This window comes from Oryzias latipes, chromosome 13 (assembly GCF_002234675.1).
Source record: "Oryzias latipes chromosome 13, ASM223467v1".
Classification (NCBI taxonomy): Eukaryota; Metazoa; Chordata; class Actinopteri; order Beloniformes; family Adrianichthyidae; genus Oryzias; species Oryzias latipes.
Window position 1 is genome coordinate 3,123,203 of NC_019871.2, and position 14,131 is coordinate 3,137,333.

The 14,131-nt window shown below is 40.8% G+C and overlaps 1 protein-coding gene across 10 annotated transcripts in view; it reads left to right on the forward strand.

The window, feature by feature from the left end:
- The window catches only part of ryr1 (ryanodine receptor 1), a 119,986-nt gene that overhangs the window by 64,115 nt on the left and 41,740 nt on the right, over positions 1-14,131 (forward strand). For 7 of the 10 annotated variants that reach the window (XM_023961413.1, XM_023961415.1, XM_023961417.1 and 4 more), the window contains 12 exons: positions 3,136-3,257; positions 3,488-3,537; positions 4,404-4,464; positions 4,551-4,677; positions 6,653-6,761; positions 6,845-6,926; positions 7,033-7,163; positions 9,490-9,810; positions 12,049-12,289; positions 12,392-12,479; positions 13,283-13,375; positions 13,809-13,823. In XM_023961413.1, coding sequence (XP_023817181.1) covers positions 3,136-3,257; positions 3,488-3,537; positions 4,404-4,464; positions 4,551-4,677; positions 6,653-6,761; positions 6,845-6,926; positions 7,033-7,163; positions 9,490-9,810; positions 12,049-12,289; positions 12,392-12,479; positions 13,283-13,375; positions 13,809-13,823 — 1,440 coding nt within the window. The remainder of the gene's footprint in view (positions 1-3,135; positions 3,258-3,487; positions 3,538-4,403; positions 4,465-4,550; positions 4,678-6,652; positions 6,762-6,844; positions 6,927-7,032; positions 7,164-9,489; positions 9,811-12,048; positions 12,290-12,391; positions 12,480-13,282; positions 13,376-13,808; positions 13,824-14,131) is intronic. The other 3 variants (XM_023961414.1, XM_023961418.1, XM_023961422.1) reach the window with 1 other exon arrangement.

A 14,131-nucleotide genomic window follows, 5' to 3' on the forward strand; every position in this document is an offset into this window, starting at 1 on the left:
CAAAGGGACCACCCCCCCAAGCCAAGCCAGACCACCACCCCACCCCCCCACCACGCACCCCCACACCCAAGCCCAGAGGACCACGCAGCGCCCCAGCCCGCCCCACCCAGGCACCGGACCCGACCCCCCGACCAACGGAGCCCCCCACCGCCCCCGCCAGGCACCGGAAGCCCCGACCCCCACCCCAAACCACGGCAGAAGGGCAAGGAGCAGCGATGACCAAGCCCCCCACCCCCTAAGTCATGGAGTCAACCAAAGGAGACCAGAGAGACTGAATTCTTTCAAAGTTACTTGAGCTTTGGGCTGACATTTTTTCCAAGCTGATATGATCAAACAGCAGATTTCTGTGTTGACTTATGTTTATATTTTTCTTGTTTTTCCAATTTATTAAAATAGTTTTTTTGGCAATACAAAGAGTTATGAAAATGATAGAAGCTAATCCTTCTTCTATATCGATGGCACTCATGTCACCAAGCACACAAAGTGACGGTGAGGCAGTGATTGAAACCTTAAGCCAGACTGATAAATCGGCACATACCTGCTGCCAGAGAGCCTGGACAGGAGTGCAGAACCACAGTGCGTGCATGTAGCTGTCGGGTAGATTATTATCACAGTGCTCGCAAATGTCTGAGTTACTGAGACCCATCTTGAACATCCTCTGTCCAGTGTAGTAAATTCTGTGAAGAGTTTTGAGATGGATTAGCTGCAGATTTGGACTTTTTGTCAGTTTAAAGGTGTTTAGACAAAGTTCTGACCAGAAGCTTTCATCTGTGCTGATGCTCAAATCTGCATCCCATTTTTTTGTTGGAAGGGCAATATTGTTATCTAAATTACATAAAAGTTTGTATATTTTGGAGAGAGTTCTATTCATTGAAAAATTAATCAGAGTGGTAACTACATCTGGTAGCTTTAAATCGTCGTCTTTAATTTTATACTTTTTAGTAATACTTGATTTAAGTTGCTGATATTCCAAGAAGTTATTTATTCCATGTTTGTCTTGAAGTTCCTGGGGGGTTATGAATCTTCTATCAATAATTACGTGCTCTAGTTGTTTTATGCCCCCTGCTTGCCAAGCTGGGAAGTGAATCATTTTTTTGTTAATAAGGATGTCCGGGTTGTTCCAGATGGGTGTCATTTTGCACGGTTGAATTGATGATTTTGATATTTTGAGAAATTCCCACCAGGCTGTTAAGGTGGCATTTATATTAATGCTTTTGAAACAATCCTGTTTTTTAACTGTTTGGCTAATAAATGGTAGCTGTGACAGGTTGATCTTTCCACATAACGCCTGTTCCAAGTCTAACCATGAGTTGGTTTCTGGATTATTTTTTAACCATTTTAAGATGTATTGTAATCTATTTGCAAGAAAGTATTTGTGGAAGTTAGGTAATTCTAATCCTCCACAGTTTTTTGCAGATTTTAAAGTTTTTAGACTAATTCTTGCAGGTTTGTTGTTCCATAGAAAGCTTGATATGGATGAGTCTAATGTTTTGAACCATTTTAATGGCGGTTGTGTGGGAATCATTGAGAAGAGATAATTAACCTTGGGTAAGATTTTCATTTTAACCGTGGCTACCCTGCCCATAAGGGACAAAGGCAGGTTGGGCCAGCGTGTTAGATCGTCCTGTATGCTTTTCAGTAATGGGGTGTGGTTTAGCTGCACCAGTTCTGATAGTTTGGGGGAAAAGTAGATACCCAGATATTTGATATTTCCTGTTTTAACTGGAATTGTGAGTCTTTGTTCCATATTCCTGTTGAGTGGTAATAAAACAGACTTATTCCAATTAATGGAATAGTCTGATATGGAGGAGAATTCATTTATGATAATTGCTGTTTCATTTACAGAATGTAAATTCCTTAAAAACAGTAATATGTCATCCGCATAAAGACTAATTTTATGATGGCTGTGTTTGGTTTTTATTCCTATAATGCTCTCATTCTGTCTTATTGCTGCAGCTAAAGGCTCAATGAATATAGCAAAAAGAGAAGGAGAGAGTGGGCAGCCCTGTCTGGTTCCTCTTCCAAGAAAAAACCTGTTTGAAGTCTGTTTATTAGTTCTAACTGATGCATTGGGGTTGTGATATAATATTTTGATCCAATTGATGAATGCTTCTCCAAAACCAAACTTCTGGAGGGCAGCAATAAGGAACTTCCAATTAACTCTGTCAAAGGCTTTTTCAGCATCCAGCGATAGTACCGTCATTTCCTGGTTTTTAATGGTGGCAAAGTCTATTATATTAACTAGTCTACGGACATTATCATCCGAGTGTCTGCCTTTGATGAATCCAGTCTGGTCGAAGTGAATTATGTGAGGAGTGATTTTTTTCTATTCTCTGTGCTAGTGCTTTGCAGATAATTGCATTGATTAGAGAAATAGGGCGATAGCTTGAAGGACTAGTGGGATCTTTGTCTGGTTTTAGAAGAAGAATTATGTTGGCTGAGTTCATGTTAGGTGGCATTGATTGGCTCTCATTAATAGATGTGACAGTTTTATAAAATGTTGGTGCCAGTTGTTCCCAGAATTCTTTATAAAACTCAGCAGGAAAGCCGTCAGGCCCTGGTGCTTTACCATTGGGCATAAGTAACAGAGCTTCATGAAGTTCAGACGGCGAGAGCGGAGAATCTAAGTTTGTGATTTGATCCTCATTTAGCCTGGGTAGGTTTGCATTATTAAGAAATGACACGTCGTTATGGCTTAAGTATACTGACCAATCAGGTGCCTCAATAAAAGCAGGAAGTGCATGGTGGACCCGACATCCAACTCTCTAAACGTTTGATTGACAGATTTCCTGTAGCCCACTTTCAAGTTGTAGGGGTGTGGCCTTTCAACAAGCTCACTCCTGATTGGGCAGAGTGGTTGCCAAAGAAATGTCAACTGGGACCAACTTGAACCATTTACGGCTTACTGACGACGTCTGGCTCCATCCATATCGTGAAAAATTGGCAGCTAAATTGATTCCATTAGGTTGGGCCTGGAAGTTAGCCATTTTCTGTGGGTGACGTCATGCCCACTCACTCCAGTTCTCATATACATTCAATGGATAGAACACCACACGCTGGTTTTTATTTGTTTTATTCAGTTTTTACTCTGCTGTGGGAGGAACCACATCGTTCGCTAACGTTTTCTGTGTGTAGATCCTCCTGCCGCTGGTGAACCAGTACTTCAAGAACCACTGCTTGTACTTCCTGTCCACCCCTGCCAAAGTCCTGGGAAGTGGAGGTCATTCCTCCAATAAGGAGAAGGAGATGATTGCCAGGTAGGAAGTGGACGGTCTGTCAGACTGACGCCTTCCCTTGAGGTCGGTGCTGCTTGTGACGGCCTTTGTCCTCTCCTTCTGCCATCACCCTACATCTCTCCTCTGATGTGCCATTTCTGTTCCTCCCCTGACATTCTTTTTTATTTGCTTTTTGTGTTTTCCCTGTTCCCGTTCTCCTCACCGTGAACCTTCCTTCTTCCCGTTTCCGTCCCCCTCTCCTCCAACCTCAGTATCTTCTGTAAGTTGGCTGCCTTGGTGAGGCACAGGGTTTCTCTTTTTGGTAAGGAACCTGCATGGTGGCGTTCTGCTTTCTCCCCATCGTAGTTTCTATGTGTCCCGCTTTTTAATTTTCCTTTTAATCTTAATTGCCCCCCCCTTTCTCCCAAACATACTAATACGCAATAACAGAATGCCCCCTGCTGCCATTCCTTCCACTCACCCCGCTGGTTGGTCAGAAGCTGCTGCTTGGCTTTAGTGTTTTCCGCGTTGGTTTGCTATTCAGCGCCCATTCATGCTAGGATGGCGATCTGCGTCGCTCTGCACTGGCCTGTTCCCATCCTGGCTCATGTTAGGCAGCAGATGCTTTGTCCTCATTCTCACCGCCATGCTTCTTTTTCCGCCCTTATTTAGCGCAGTTTTTCGGGATACCGCCGCGTCTCTAGCAGCTTTTGGGACCTTAAAGACTTTCAATCAAACAGCAAAACTGCGACACTCGGAAGGAAACAGTTTCAGACATGCTGACTTTTCTGTACGAATGAACGACAGTGTCTGGAATTTTGGAGTTTTTGCCGACTTTTCCATCGTGATGTTCAGCTCTGACCTGCTGTGCATTTTTTTTATCAAAGCACTTTTTTTATTACTTTAACCCTTGTACTATCTTGTGGGGTCAAGATGACCATTGATGTGTTCTCCCTACCATGACAAAAGTGGATAAAGGTGGAAAGATTTCATGTAATCCATGGACACCAGTGAAGATCACAAATCATTGAAGAAAAAAGGTTCAGCGCTCTGTCTAGTGGGTCTAGATGACCCTTAACGTGCCTCCAAGGCACAAGATAGCACAGGGGTTAATAAAAAAATAGTACTTTTATAATAAACCTATTTAAAAATGGTCGGTAACGATGCATGTGCTTTTTTTTATTTCAGGGACGGATGCAGGCGCTGTGGTCAACTGTCTGCACATCCTGTCGCGCTCGCTGGACGCCAGGTGGACCGTCTTCTTCCTCTAGTGAAGAGGAAAAACGTCAGAGCTTCAGCTCCTTTTAAAGATTTTTTTTCTTGTTTCTTTTAAAGGACTGTGATGAAGTCAGGGCCTGAGATTGTGAAGGCCGGCCTGCGACAGTTCTTCGAGAGCGCAGCAGATGACATCGAGAAGATGGTGGAGAACCTGAAACTGGGCAAAGTTTCCAGCCGAAACCAGGTAAGTGAGCATTTCTGCCTGAAAAAGAGGCGACCCGAGACTTCGAGGAGTTTTAAGGAGCTCCTCTGATGAAAAGGGTGTTTATGGTGTTTTTATCGTGTTCTTGAGGCATTTTTCTACATAAAGAAAAAGAAGCTCAAATTTGCATTTCTTTATTCTAATGGGTGTGAATCAGGAGCAGATGAAAACGACGTTTGACAAAGATCTTATTTGTGTCGTAGAAAATACAGGGTTGCTCTGTAGCAATGGTCCAATAACCGATGAGCCATGTCAGGCTGCTCTGTTTTACTATTTTAAAAAGTTGTTGATGCCATTTCAGAATCAGCTTTATTGGCCAAGTACAGTGTATTTACAAGGAATTTGCCTTGGTGCCTTATGCTCTCGTGCAATAAAGCAAGGTATAGAACAGGTGTGAAAGGTTAGAGACAAAACACATTAAAAATGGTATAAAAAAAGAAGATTAATACAAGGATAAATAAAAATACAACAGTAGTTCTGGTGCGACAGTTCTTGTGTCTTTTTTAGGGCTTGTCTCAGAAATACTGGAACCATCTCAGGTCTTTTTTACCTGCACTTCTCATCACTTTATATTGACTGATGACTGTTTTCTAAAAGCACGAAGTCTGCATCTCTAAGGAAAACTTGCAGCGAATTTCTACATTTGTGTGAGGTGTTTCAGAAATATTTCCAGATTTTTGTGGATGTTTGCTGCTGCTTGTGACTGTTGTCACAAAAAAAGATCAAATAAATTCAACACATTAGTTACAGAAGTTGTCACAGGCTTTAAAAACCTGCCGTGTTTTGGTTTCCCTGAGTCAGAAAAAGTGAAATGCGAGTAAAACTTCATGAGTGTTTGGGAACATTTGAAGTTTTGACTCATCAGGTTGTAATATTTATGCAACATTTACATTAACAACTGCTAAATATTAAGTCTTTGCAGCTCAAATTTAGTACAGTTTCTAAGAGTAATTTTTAATTTGTTCATTTGCCTACATCTGTTGACAAACTTATGCATTGTGTCTTCATTGCATTTCCTGCACTTCACTTCTTTTCCTGCACTAGTTTACTATAGTGCTCTACGTAGTGCACTATAGTTTATATCCATTTTTATTTTTATATTCCTCGAATGTCTTAGAAATATCCCAGAAGTCTCTGCGAAAACCAGTAACTATCGATGCTCACGGGATTAGCAAATATAGACCACAATGCATTGCATTTGGACAATTTTTTTTAATATGAAAAAATGTATTAGAGTTTTTTAATAAACCATTTTCAGAGCACAGTGGTTTCATAACTAGTCTTCATGTAATGTTCATAGGTATAAGGTGTTAGCTTCAGAATATTGCTGATGTAGTTTATGTTGTTTAAAAAAAAAAGGAACAAAAAGTAGGGAGCAGGATGGCAGAATTCCTTTTAAAATCCAAGGCAGTAGTTAGTCCCACACAATAACTCTTGGGCTATCTTGTGGGGTCATCTAGACCCACTAGACAGAGCGCTGAACCTTTTTTCTTCAATGATTTGTGATCTTCACTGGTGTCCACGGATTACATGAAATCTTTCCACCTTTATCCACCTTTGTCATGGTAGGTAGAACACGTCAATGTAAGGGTGGGGTCATCTGGACCCCATAGCATAGCACAAGGGATATAGAATTCTTTTTGATCTTAGGGAGTAGGGAGGGAATTCAGACTCGCGACTTTTTTCAAAGAGGCAGCTAGTGACACAGCTAAAGTAATTTGTACACAGTGGTATTAGAAAATAATGGAGACTCCAAGCATTTCCTCTTTTAACTCATCAATCAGCTGTTGATGCCAGTGACTCAACCCCTCCCACCATACACTTGAAACGACCTATTTAAGGATTTCTGCAGTTCCAAAAAAAAAGGTGATGGAGGGTTAAACGGTTTTGATAATCTTTAGGTGTGTTTTGCTGGATGAACTGTGAGTTGACTGATGAAGGGTTTGTCTGCGTCCAGGTTAAGGGCGTGTCCCAGAACATCAACTACACCACCAATGCGTTACTGCCTGTCCTCACCTCGCTGTTCGACCACATCGCGCAGCATCAGTTTGGAGATGACGTCATGCGTGAGTGAAGAGCGCCGGTAGTTCCTGTTTGCTTAAGTTTTACCTGCAGGCATATGAAAGGCCTTTCTTGTGTTTGACTCCAGTGGATGACTTGCAAATATCCTGCTATCGACTGATGTGCAGCATCTACTCTTTGGGGACGGTGAAGACTCCTCATGTGGAGAAGTACGAAACCTAAACGCACTACTGTCAAAGTCTTCTGGAGTTTTGAAAAACCACATGTGCGAGCAACATGTTGCTTTTTGTGATAGCTGTCATGTTTCTTGTTCAGACAGCGTCCGGCCCTGGGGGAGTGTCTGGCCCACCTCGCCGCCGCCATGCCGGTCGCCTTCCTGGAACCGGCGTTGAATGAGTTCAACGCATTTTCTGTTTACACCACTAAGACTCCCAGAGAGAGAACCAGTAGGTTCTGACACTGTGGGAAGTAATCTATTACACTGTAGTAACTTTTAGAGGTGTCACAAAAAGTCTGTAGTCTTTGTCCTCAAGTCCAGAGTCAAGTCCCAAGTCAAATCAGCCAAATTCCATGTCAAGTTTGACAAATCTCAAATTAAGTCCAAGTCCCACCATTCGTCTTTTCGAGTCCTTTCAACGACAGAGTTATAGTATTTACAAAGCCCATCTATCAAAACCTACCTAGAATATTAGCTAAATTCCCCCCCTGAGCTCATGCAGTCCAACTTCAAAAAATGTATTTCCCAAACACAAAAACCTAGTTCATTACGTTTGCGATGTAATGTTTACGGCCTCTTTTATTTAACTGCTGCTAGCTGCTTAGCCGATAAGCTATTGATAGCTTTTATTCTGAAAGCTTCCATTCTTTGTCCAACTTCAAGTGTTGAACAAAGTTGGACGTTTGTTGAGGATCTGGCAAACCGCCAACTGTTTTTTATTGTTTTTTTTTTTGTTGACAACCTCATAATCTTTTACAGTCGAGTATTATAACTTTGGGAATCACTTTGTCAAGCAGAAACTCGCACCTTGTGTGAAAGATTGTGATCTCTGGTTGTCCTGCAGTTTGATTGCTTGGACGGTGTTGGATTCAAACAACATGGACCTGATTTGATTAGTCGCTGTGCCGACAGCACACACAGATACACAGACGCACAAAGACAGAACGACCAAAGTCGACATCAGGGGTGTGATGCTTAATCATGATATTCCTACGATCAGACCAGGTCGATCTGTCTGAGGCAAGCTATTAATCGAATCGACCTGTAGCATTATAAAATGTCTTTAAAATGAAATACATCACTCTATTATCAATCTTGGAAAATACTATTTGGATTGAGGCACAATAGGTTTATTTTACAATAACGTAAAAACAACCAACTGATCAGTTTAATTTGTGGAAACACTATACATTTAGTGCTAGAAAGTTCTAAGAATGTTCCTGTACCAGGTCAGTGACCTTGTGGTAGAGTGTCCGCCTTGTGACTGGAAGGTCGTGAGTCCAAATCCAGGCCGAGTCATACCAAAGACTTTAAAAATGGGACCCAATGCTAAACACCTAAGGGGTTGGATTAAACCACCAAAGGGTTCTGTGTCTGCAGCTCACCGCTCCCCCAGGGGAGGGGTCAAATGCAGAGACAAATTTCACACAACCAGGTGTGTGACAGCTAATGGGACTTTAACGTGACTTTATTTGTCATTTATTCTTGTTTACTTGTTTGTACACATGTGAGCTGTAGCAGATCACAGTACTCGGGTATTTATTTCCGAGTTACACTGGTTGAAGTTTTGCCTAAAGATGTCCTGAATCCATTTTTGGTCCGTTAAGAGGATTGTTCAAAATGAACCGATATCGACTTGAAATCGTATTGTCAACCACAAATTATGATATGAATTTAATCGTTACATTAGTCAGCATACTTTTGGAATAAGTAGTAAGTCTTTTAGGCTCCAGTCCAACTGAAGCCTAAAGTTACTGCTGTTGAAGTCCAAGTTTCAAGTCTTTTTACATTTTGTCAGGTCAAAGCTAAGTCATTAAATCAATAACAAGAGTTTGACTTGAGTTCAAGTCCTGTGACTCAGGTCCACACCTCTGGGAACCTTTGGAAAATAGCTGTACTCCTGAGAGTCTGTTCACCACACTCTACTTTCCATATTTCTTTGATGTTTTTTCAGTGAAAACTCCAGATTTTTATTCTACCACAATAGGCTGCATTTGTCTGGTTTTGTCACGTGTGTAGTGTTAATTCTTGGGATTCACAATCGTATCAATATTTCCAGGTGAATACATGAAAAGGGAATTCTGGCAAAAGGTTGCTGTTATTCATCAGTTCTGACTGTCTTCAATGAAAACTAAATAAAGTGTTTGTTAACTGTCGAGTTTTGGTTTCTGCCACTCGACTTTTAAAATGCCATTTATCGGATATTAGCAAAAATAATTAAGTAATTATTGGAATTATATCTATTTTATAAAAAATAGACAAATGTGAATGAATTTTTTAGTTTGCCTATTACCATAAATATTTCAATTTCTTTAAAGAATTAAAACTAGTTGAACTTTTTTTTATGTTACCTCTATTTCAGTACCTATTTGCACAACTAGTTATTACCTCTACCTTAGTACAACTACTTAAAAGTAAGACTGAAGCCCACTGAGATGACTATTGTTGTAATATTGGGCTATATAGATAAAACTGAATTGAATTGAACACTACTCTTACTTGAGTAGAACCTTTGGACACCCCACACACCTACGGTTCTTCTCATTTGTCCTCAGTTTTGGGTATCCCAAACCAGGTAGAGGAGCTTTGCCCTGACATCCCAGAGCTGGAGGTCCTCATCAAGGAGATCCACGACCTGTCTGAGTCTGGAGCTCGCTACACAGAAATGCCGCACGTGATTGAGATCACGCTTCCCATGATGTGCAACTACCTGCCGCGCTGGTGGGAAAGAGGCCCGGAGAACTTCCCGGAGCAGGAGGGCCAGCTCTGCACTTCGGTCACCTCGGAACATCTCAACCAGCTGCTGGGCAGCATCATGAAGATCGTGGTGAACAACCTGGGCATTGATGAAGCTTCCTGGATGAAAAGACTAGCCGGTCAGTGAGCCAAAAAAAAAAGGCTTAATCAGTTCTCGTTTATGTGAGAGGCGTGAAAAAATTCGGTCACCATTAAAATCTGCTGTGATTATTTTAACGTGTGATTAACATTTTTAGCTATATGGATACTTAATTCCAAGGTTAACAATTCTGATAGATGAATTTCCCTAAAGAATGAACAAAACTTTTCAAGAACTTCTGTAAATGCAACAAAATAGGCAAACTCTAAGAGAGGTAAAGCTTGTAATTCTTCTTAAAATAGTTCAGTTCACACACAGATGGATTAGATAAAATCCTGTGTTTAGTAGAAAGTTACTCAGCATTTTAAAGGAGCCTTGGTCTTTTCAAAACTTCTGATATTTTGACTGTCGAGTGAGGCTGAGCATCATTGTGAGTGCTGAAGAGCTGTCTGATGCCTTCAGAGTAAAAAAAATAATGCAGCAGCCTGTGAGTCTGGTAGGAGATTTAAATGAGCTCAAAAAGAGTTTTAAATTTATGCTCAATTGTCTGGAAAATGATCTGCAATTGCAGGGCTTTCCAAACAACTGTCAACATGTCCAGATGTGGTCCTCCCAGCAGGTTCTTCTCCAAAGCAAACTGGAAGATGCTAAAGGACTCCTAGATAATATCATCTGAATTATCATGGCGTAAATGGCGTATACTTATATATAGCGCTTTTCTACCTACAAGGCCAAAGTGCTTTACAGTCACAGGCCCATTCACCCAGTCACACACACGTTCACACTCACATTCACACACTGCTGGCCGCTCCGCTGCCAAACACAGGCGCCCGCCTACCACCAGAGGCAAGGTGGGGTTCAGTGTCTTCATCATAAGACCTGCAGATGGTTCTGGCAACTGTTGGTTTTCAAATGCATTCATGTGAAATCAAAAATAAACGTCCAAAGTTTAGCTTTGTTGGGAGGTGTGTAAGAAGGAAACCTTTGCTCTTTGAGGCGAGACGGATTTTTCCTGAAAATGTTGACAGACTTCTGGGAAAAATGTTCTTTGAGCGGATGAGTCTTTGGACGCCACACCAGATGTCATGGTTGGCATAGAAACCAAATACATTTTTAGAATTCCAGAGAAAGAACTGCCCACCAACTATAGAGCACGGAGGTGGAAGCGTCATCATTGGCGTCTGCTTTGCAGCAACAGAATTTGGTCAGCTCACCATAATGCATGAGAGGATGCTTGATTCTACCTGTCGGAAAACTGAAGCTGAAGTGAAATCGCTTTGTGAAACATGACAGTGACTCAAAACGTAAAAGAAAATCAACCGAAGACTGGCTGAAAGTGTAGAAATGTAGAATCTTGGAATGTGCGAGTTCTAGATCTCGATCCATTCAGACGATGTGAAACAGGCTGTAAATGTGCAACGTCCCTCAAACCACTCACAGATTAAAACATTCTGGATTTAGGAGTGGAGAAAACGTTTTGGCTCCAAAAAGCATCTCTACAGTCTTTTCTGTCAAGGAGTCCTGTCTTCTTCCGTCGTTGGCTGTCCTAATTTTTCACGCCTAAGAATGTTTTTACAACTATCTTTCTTCTTTCAACTAAATGAAAACTAAAAGGATTTTTAATCAAAGAGGTCAATAGTTGTTTTTTTTAGCTTGTCCTGTCCAACAGCTGAGCAAACAGATGAGAGCTGAAGGCCTCTTGTGTTGGACATATTTTACTTTTACAACAAGGGGTTTGAATCTTCTGAATTACCAGATGTATGTCTGAATAAACCACTTTTGTAAACTAGCTTTATTCATCTTAATCATAATTGTAACATTTTTGTGTTGGACCGGACGGAAAAGGAAAGGATTTCTTTTAATTAAAGATGTGATAAAACAAATGTTTATGAGAAACTTTAAGCAAAAATTTGGGAATCGTTTCCACTTGAATGTCTGATACAGATTGCAAAATAATTTAAATAGAATTAAAAAAGGCAGAAAAACAACAAAAAATACATCTACGAGTCAAAGAACATTTAGCAACCCATTCGTTTGGTTGAAACCAGAACCTATGAAATGATTAGTTATAAACAAGATGTCAGAGTTTCAAATTCTGTGGTTGAATATAACGTAAAATGTGAAAGTCTTTTTTCAAATCTCCTCAAAAGTAAAATTACGGTATGTCTACATGTTTCTTTATTGTTATATATACTTCGAAAACGGATGTGATTAAATCTTGTCAGCAAAAAACTGGATTTTTGCACATTAGAAGTTGATTGATTTCTGTTTATTCCAGTTTTTGCGCAGCCTATCGTGAGCAGAGCGAAACCAGAGATGCTTAAATCCCACTTCATCCCCACCATGGAGAAACTGAAGAAGCGCTCCTCAAAGGTGGTGGCTGAAGAGGAACACCTGCGCATGGAGGGCAAATCTGAGGTGGACAGCGAGAACGGGACCATTCGAGACGAGTTTGCTGTGCTTTGTCGGGACTTATACGCCCTCTACCCTTTGCTCATCCGCTATGTGGACAATAACAGGTGTCATCCAGTGCTGGTGCTCCAATGCAAAAACCTCTACTATGAGGGACTTTCAGCTAAGCTACTTGTGTGTATGACCAAGGTTGTTGTTTTTGTCTACAGGGCAAGGTGGTTGACATGTCCAGATCCTGATGCTGAGGAACTTTTCAGGATGGTTGGAGAGGTTTTCATCTTCTGGTCCAAATCCCATGCAAGTATTCTGTCTTTTCTGTTGCATGATTTCTCTAAAAAGCACCAGTATTAGGAATAAACCAAACTTTTAGGAGAGCTACAACTATGACCTATGTAGAACTACAAACTCAAAGCTTATGACTACCAACTTTTACATAGCGCCACTCATTGTAAGATTACAGAGAAGAAACTAAAGCTAAACTAAACGAAACTAAAGGAATAAAATTGCTGCAACAAAATCCATTGGGTTAACAACCTTAAATGTAATAGCCTTAAAGTAATGTACAGTAAATAATATTGTATTTGTGGTGTATTGTAGTCTATTTTTTTCTACATATATTCACCAGTATCATCTGCAAAAAGGGAATTTCGTGATGCAACTAAGTGTCCTAAAACAGCCATGGGGAACATTTAATCCAAATAAGATGTAAAGATTTTTTTGCCCATCTATTGGGTTAACGGCCTTCAAGTTGATGTCTGTAAAGTAATTTATAGTTAAGAATATTCAATTAGTGAAGTTTTGGATTGTAATTGTTTTTTACAAATAATCACCAGTATCATCAGCATAAAACCGAACATCTTGATGCAACTTAAAGTGTCCCAAAAACAGAGCCATGAGGAACACCTAATCCAGATAAGATATAGCGATTTGTTGCCCTCCTGACACACAGTTCTGTGGACACTACTGCTTAATTAATAGTTACTACATTTACCAAAGTGAAGTTTTACTTAAATTTTTGCTTAAAGCAACGAACCAAAATGATTTAGAACTCGAACTAAAATACAGTTTTGCTTTAATACCTTTTATATGATGTGTTACAGAACTTCAAAAGGGAGGAGCAAAACTTTGTGGTGATGAATGAGATCAACAACATGTCCTTCCTCACTGCTGACAGCAAAAGCAAGATGAGCAAGGTACGAGCCGGAAAAAACTAGACTAAAAGCATGTTTGACTATCTTTTTTTTTTCTTTTTGCCTGGTAAATGTGTAAGTCGTCTTAAAGTGAGCACTAAATCACTACGAAACTGAAAATGTCTTGCTAACACCACACATTACAAGCAGGAAGCAATTCAAGACAATGCATCTGTTTTTTTAATCATTTTTTAGCTGTATTTTGAATTTATTGTCCATAAACTACCATGAAGTCCAGCTCATTCTGTGGTCAAATAATTTGAAATGTATTACTTCATCTACCCCAGCACTATAAGACTAATCTGTCAGTTAACCGCCACTGTCCTTTTCCAGGACAGTGGAAGAGGCTGTATTTTCTCAAATGAGCAGTTCAAGTGTTTTTCTAACTGTGCTCTCCCCTTTGATCCTGTGTCGGGGTTGGACGCCGGGCGTCTAGGCAGGAGACGCAGAGGTCAGATTGGGTTTGTGCACGAGCGCTGTGCTGACCGCATGGCACACTGTGGGTTTGGGAAGCATTTCATCAAGCTCTCGTGTGGAACGCCTCCCTTCTTTGTCTCAGACAGACCCCGTCAGTCACACGTGTACATAGACACCAAACCAGGCCTCCAGAGTCCAAGCTTTGGTGTGCTTTTAAATGTGTTTGTGTGAGTAGGGGGGTCTGAAAGGCTTGATGAAAGCTTTTTGCTGTAGGTCTCTTTAGTCTGAGAGGTTTCATGATGCTGGGCTGGCTCAGTCTACGGACCACCCGGCACCATCACC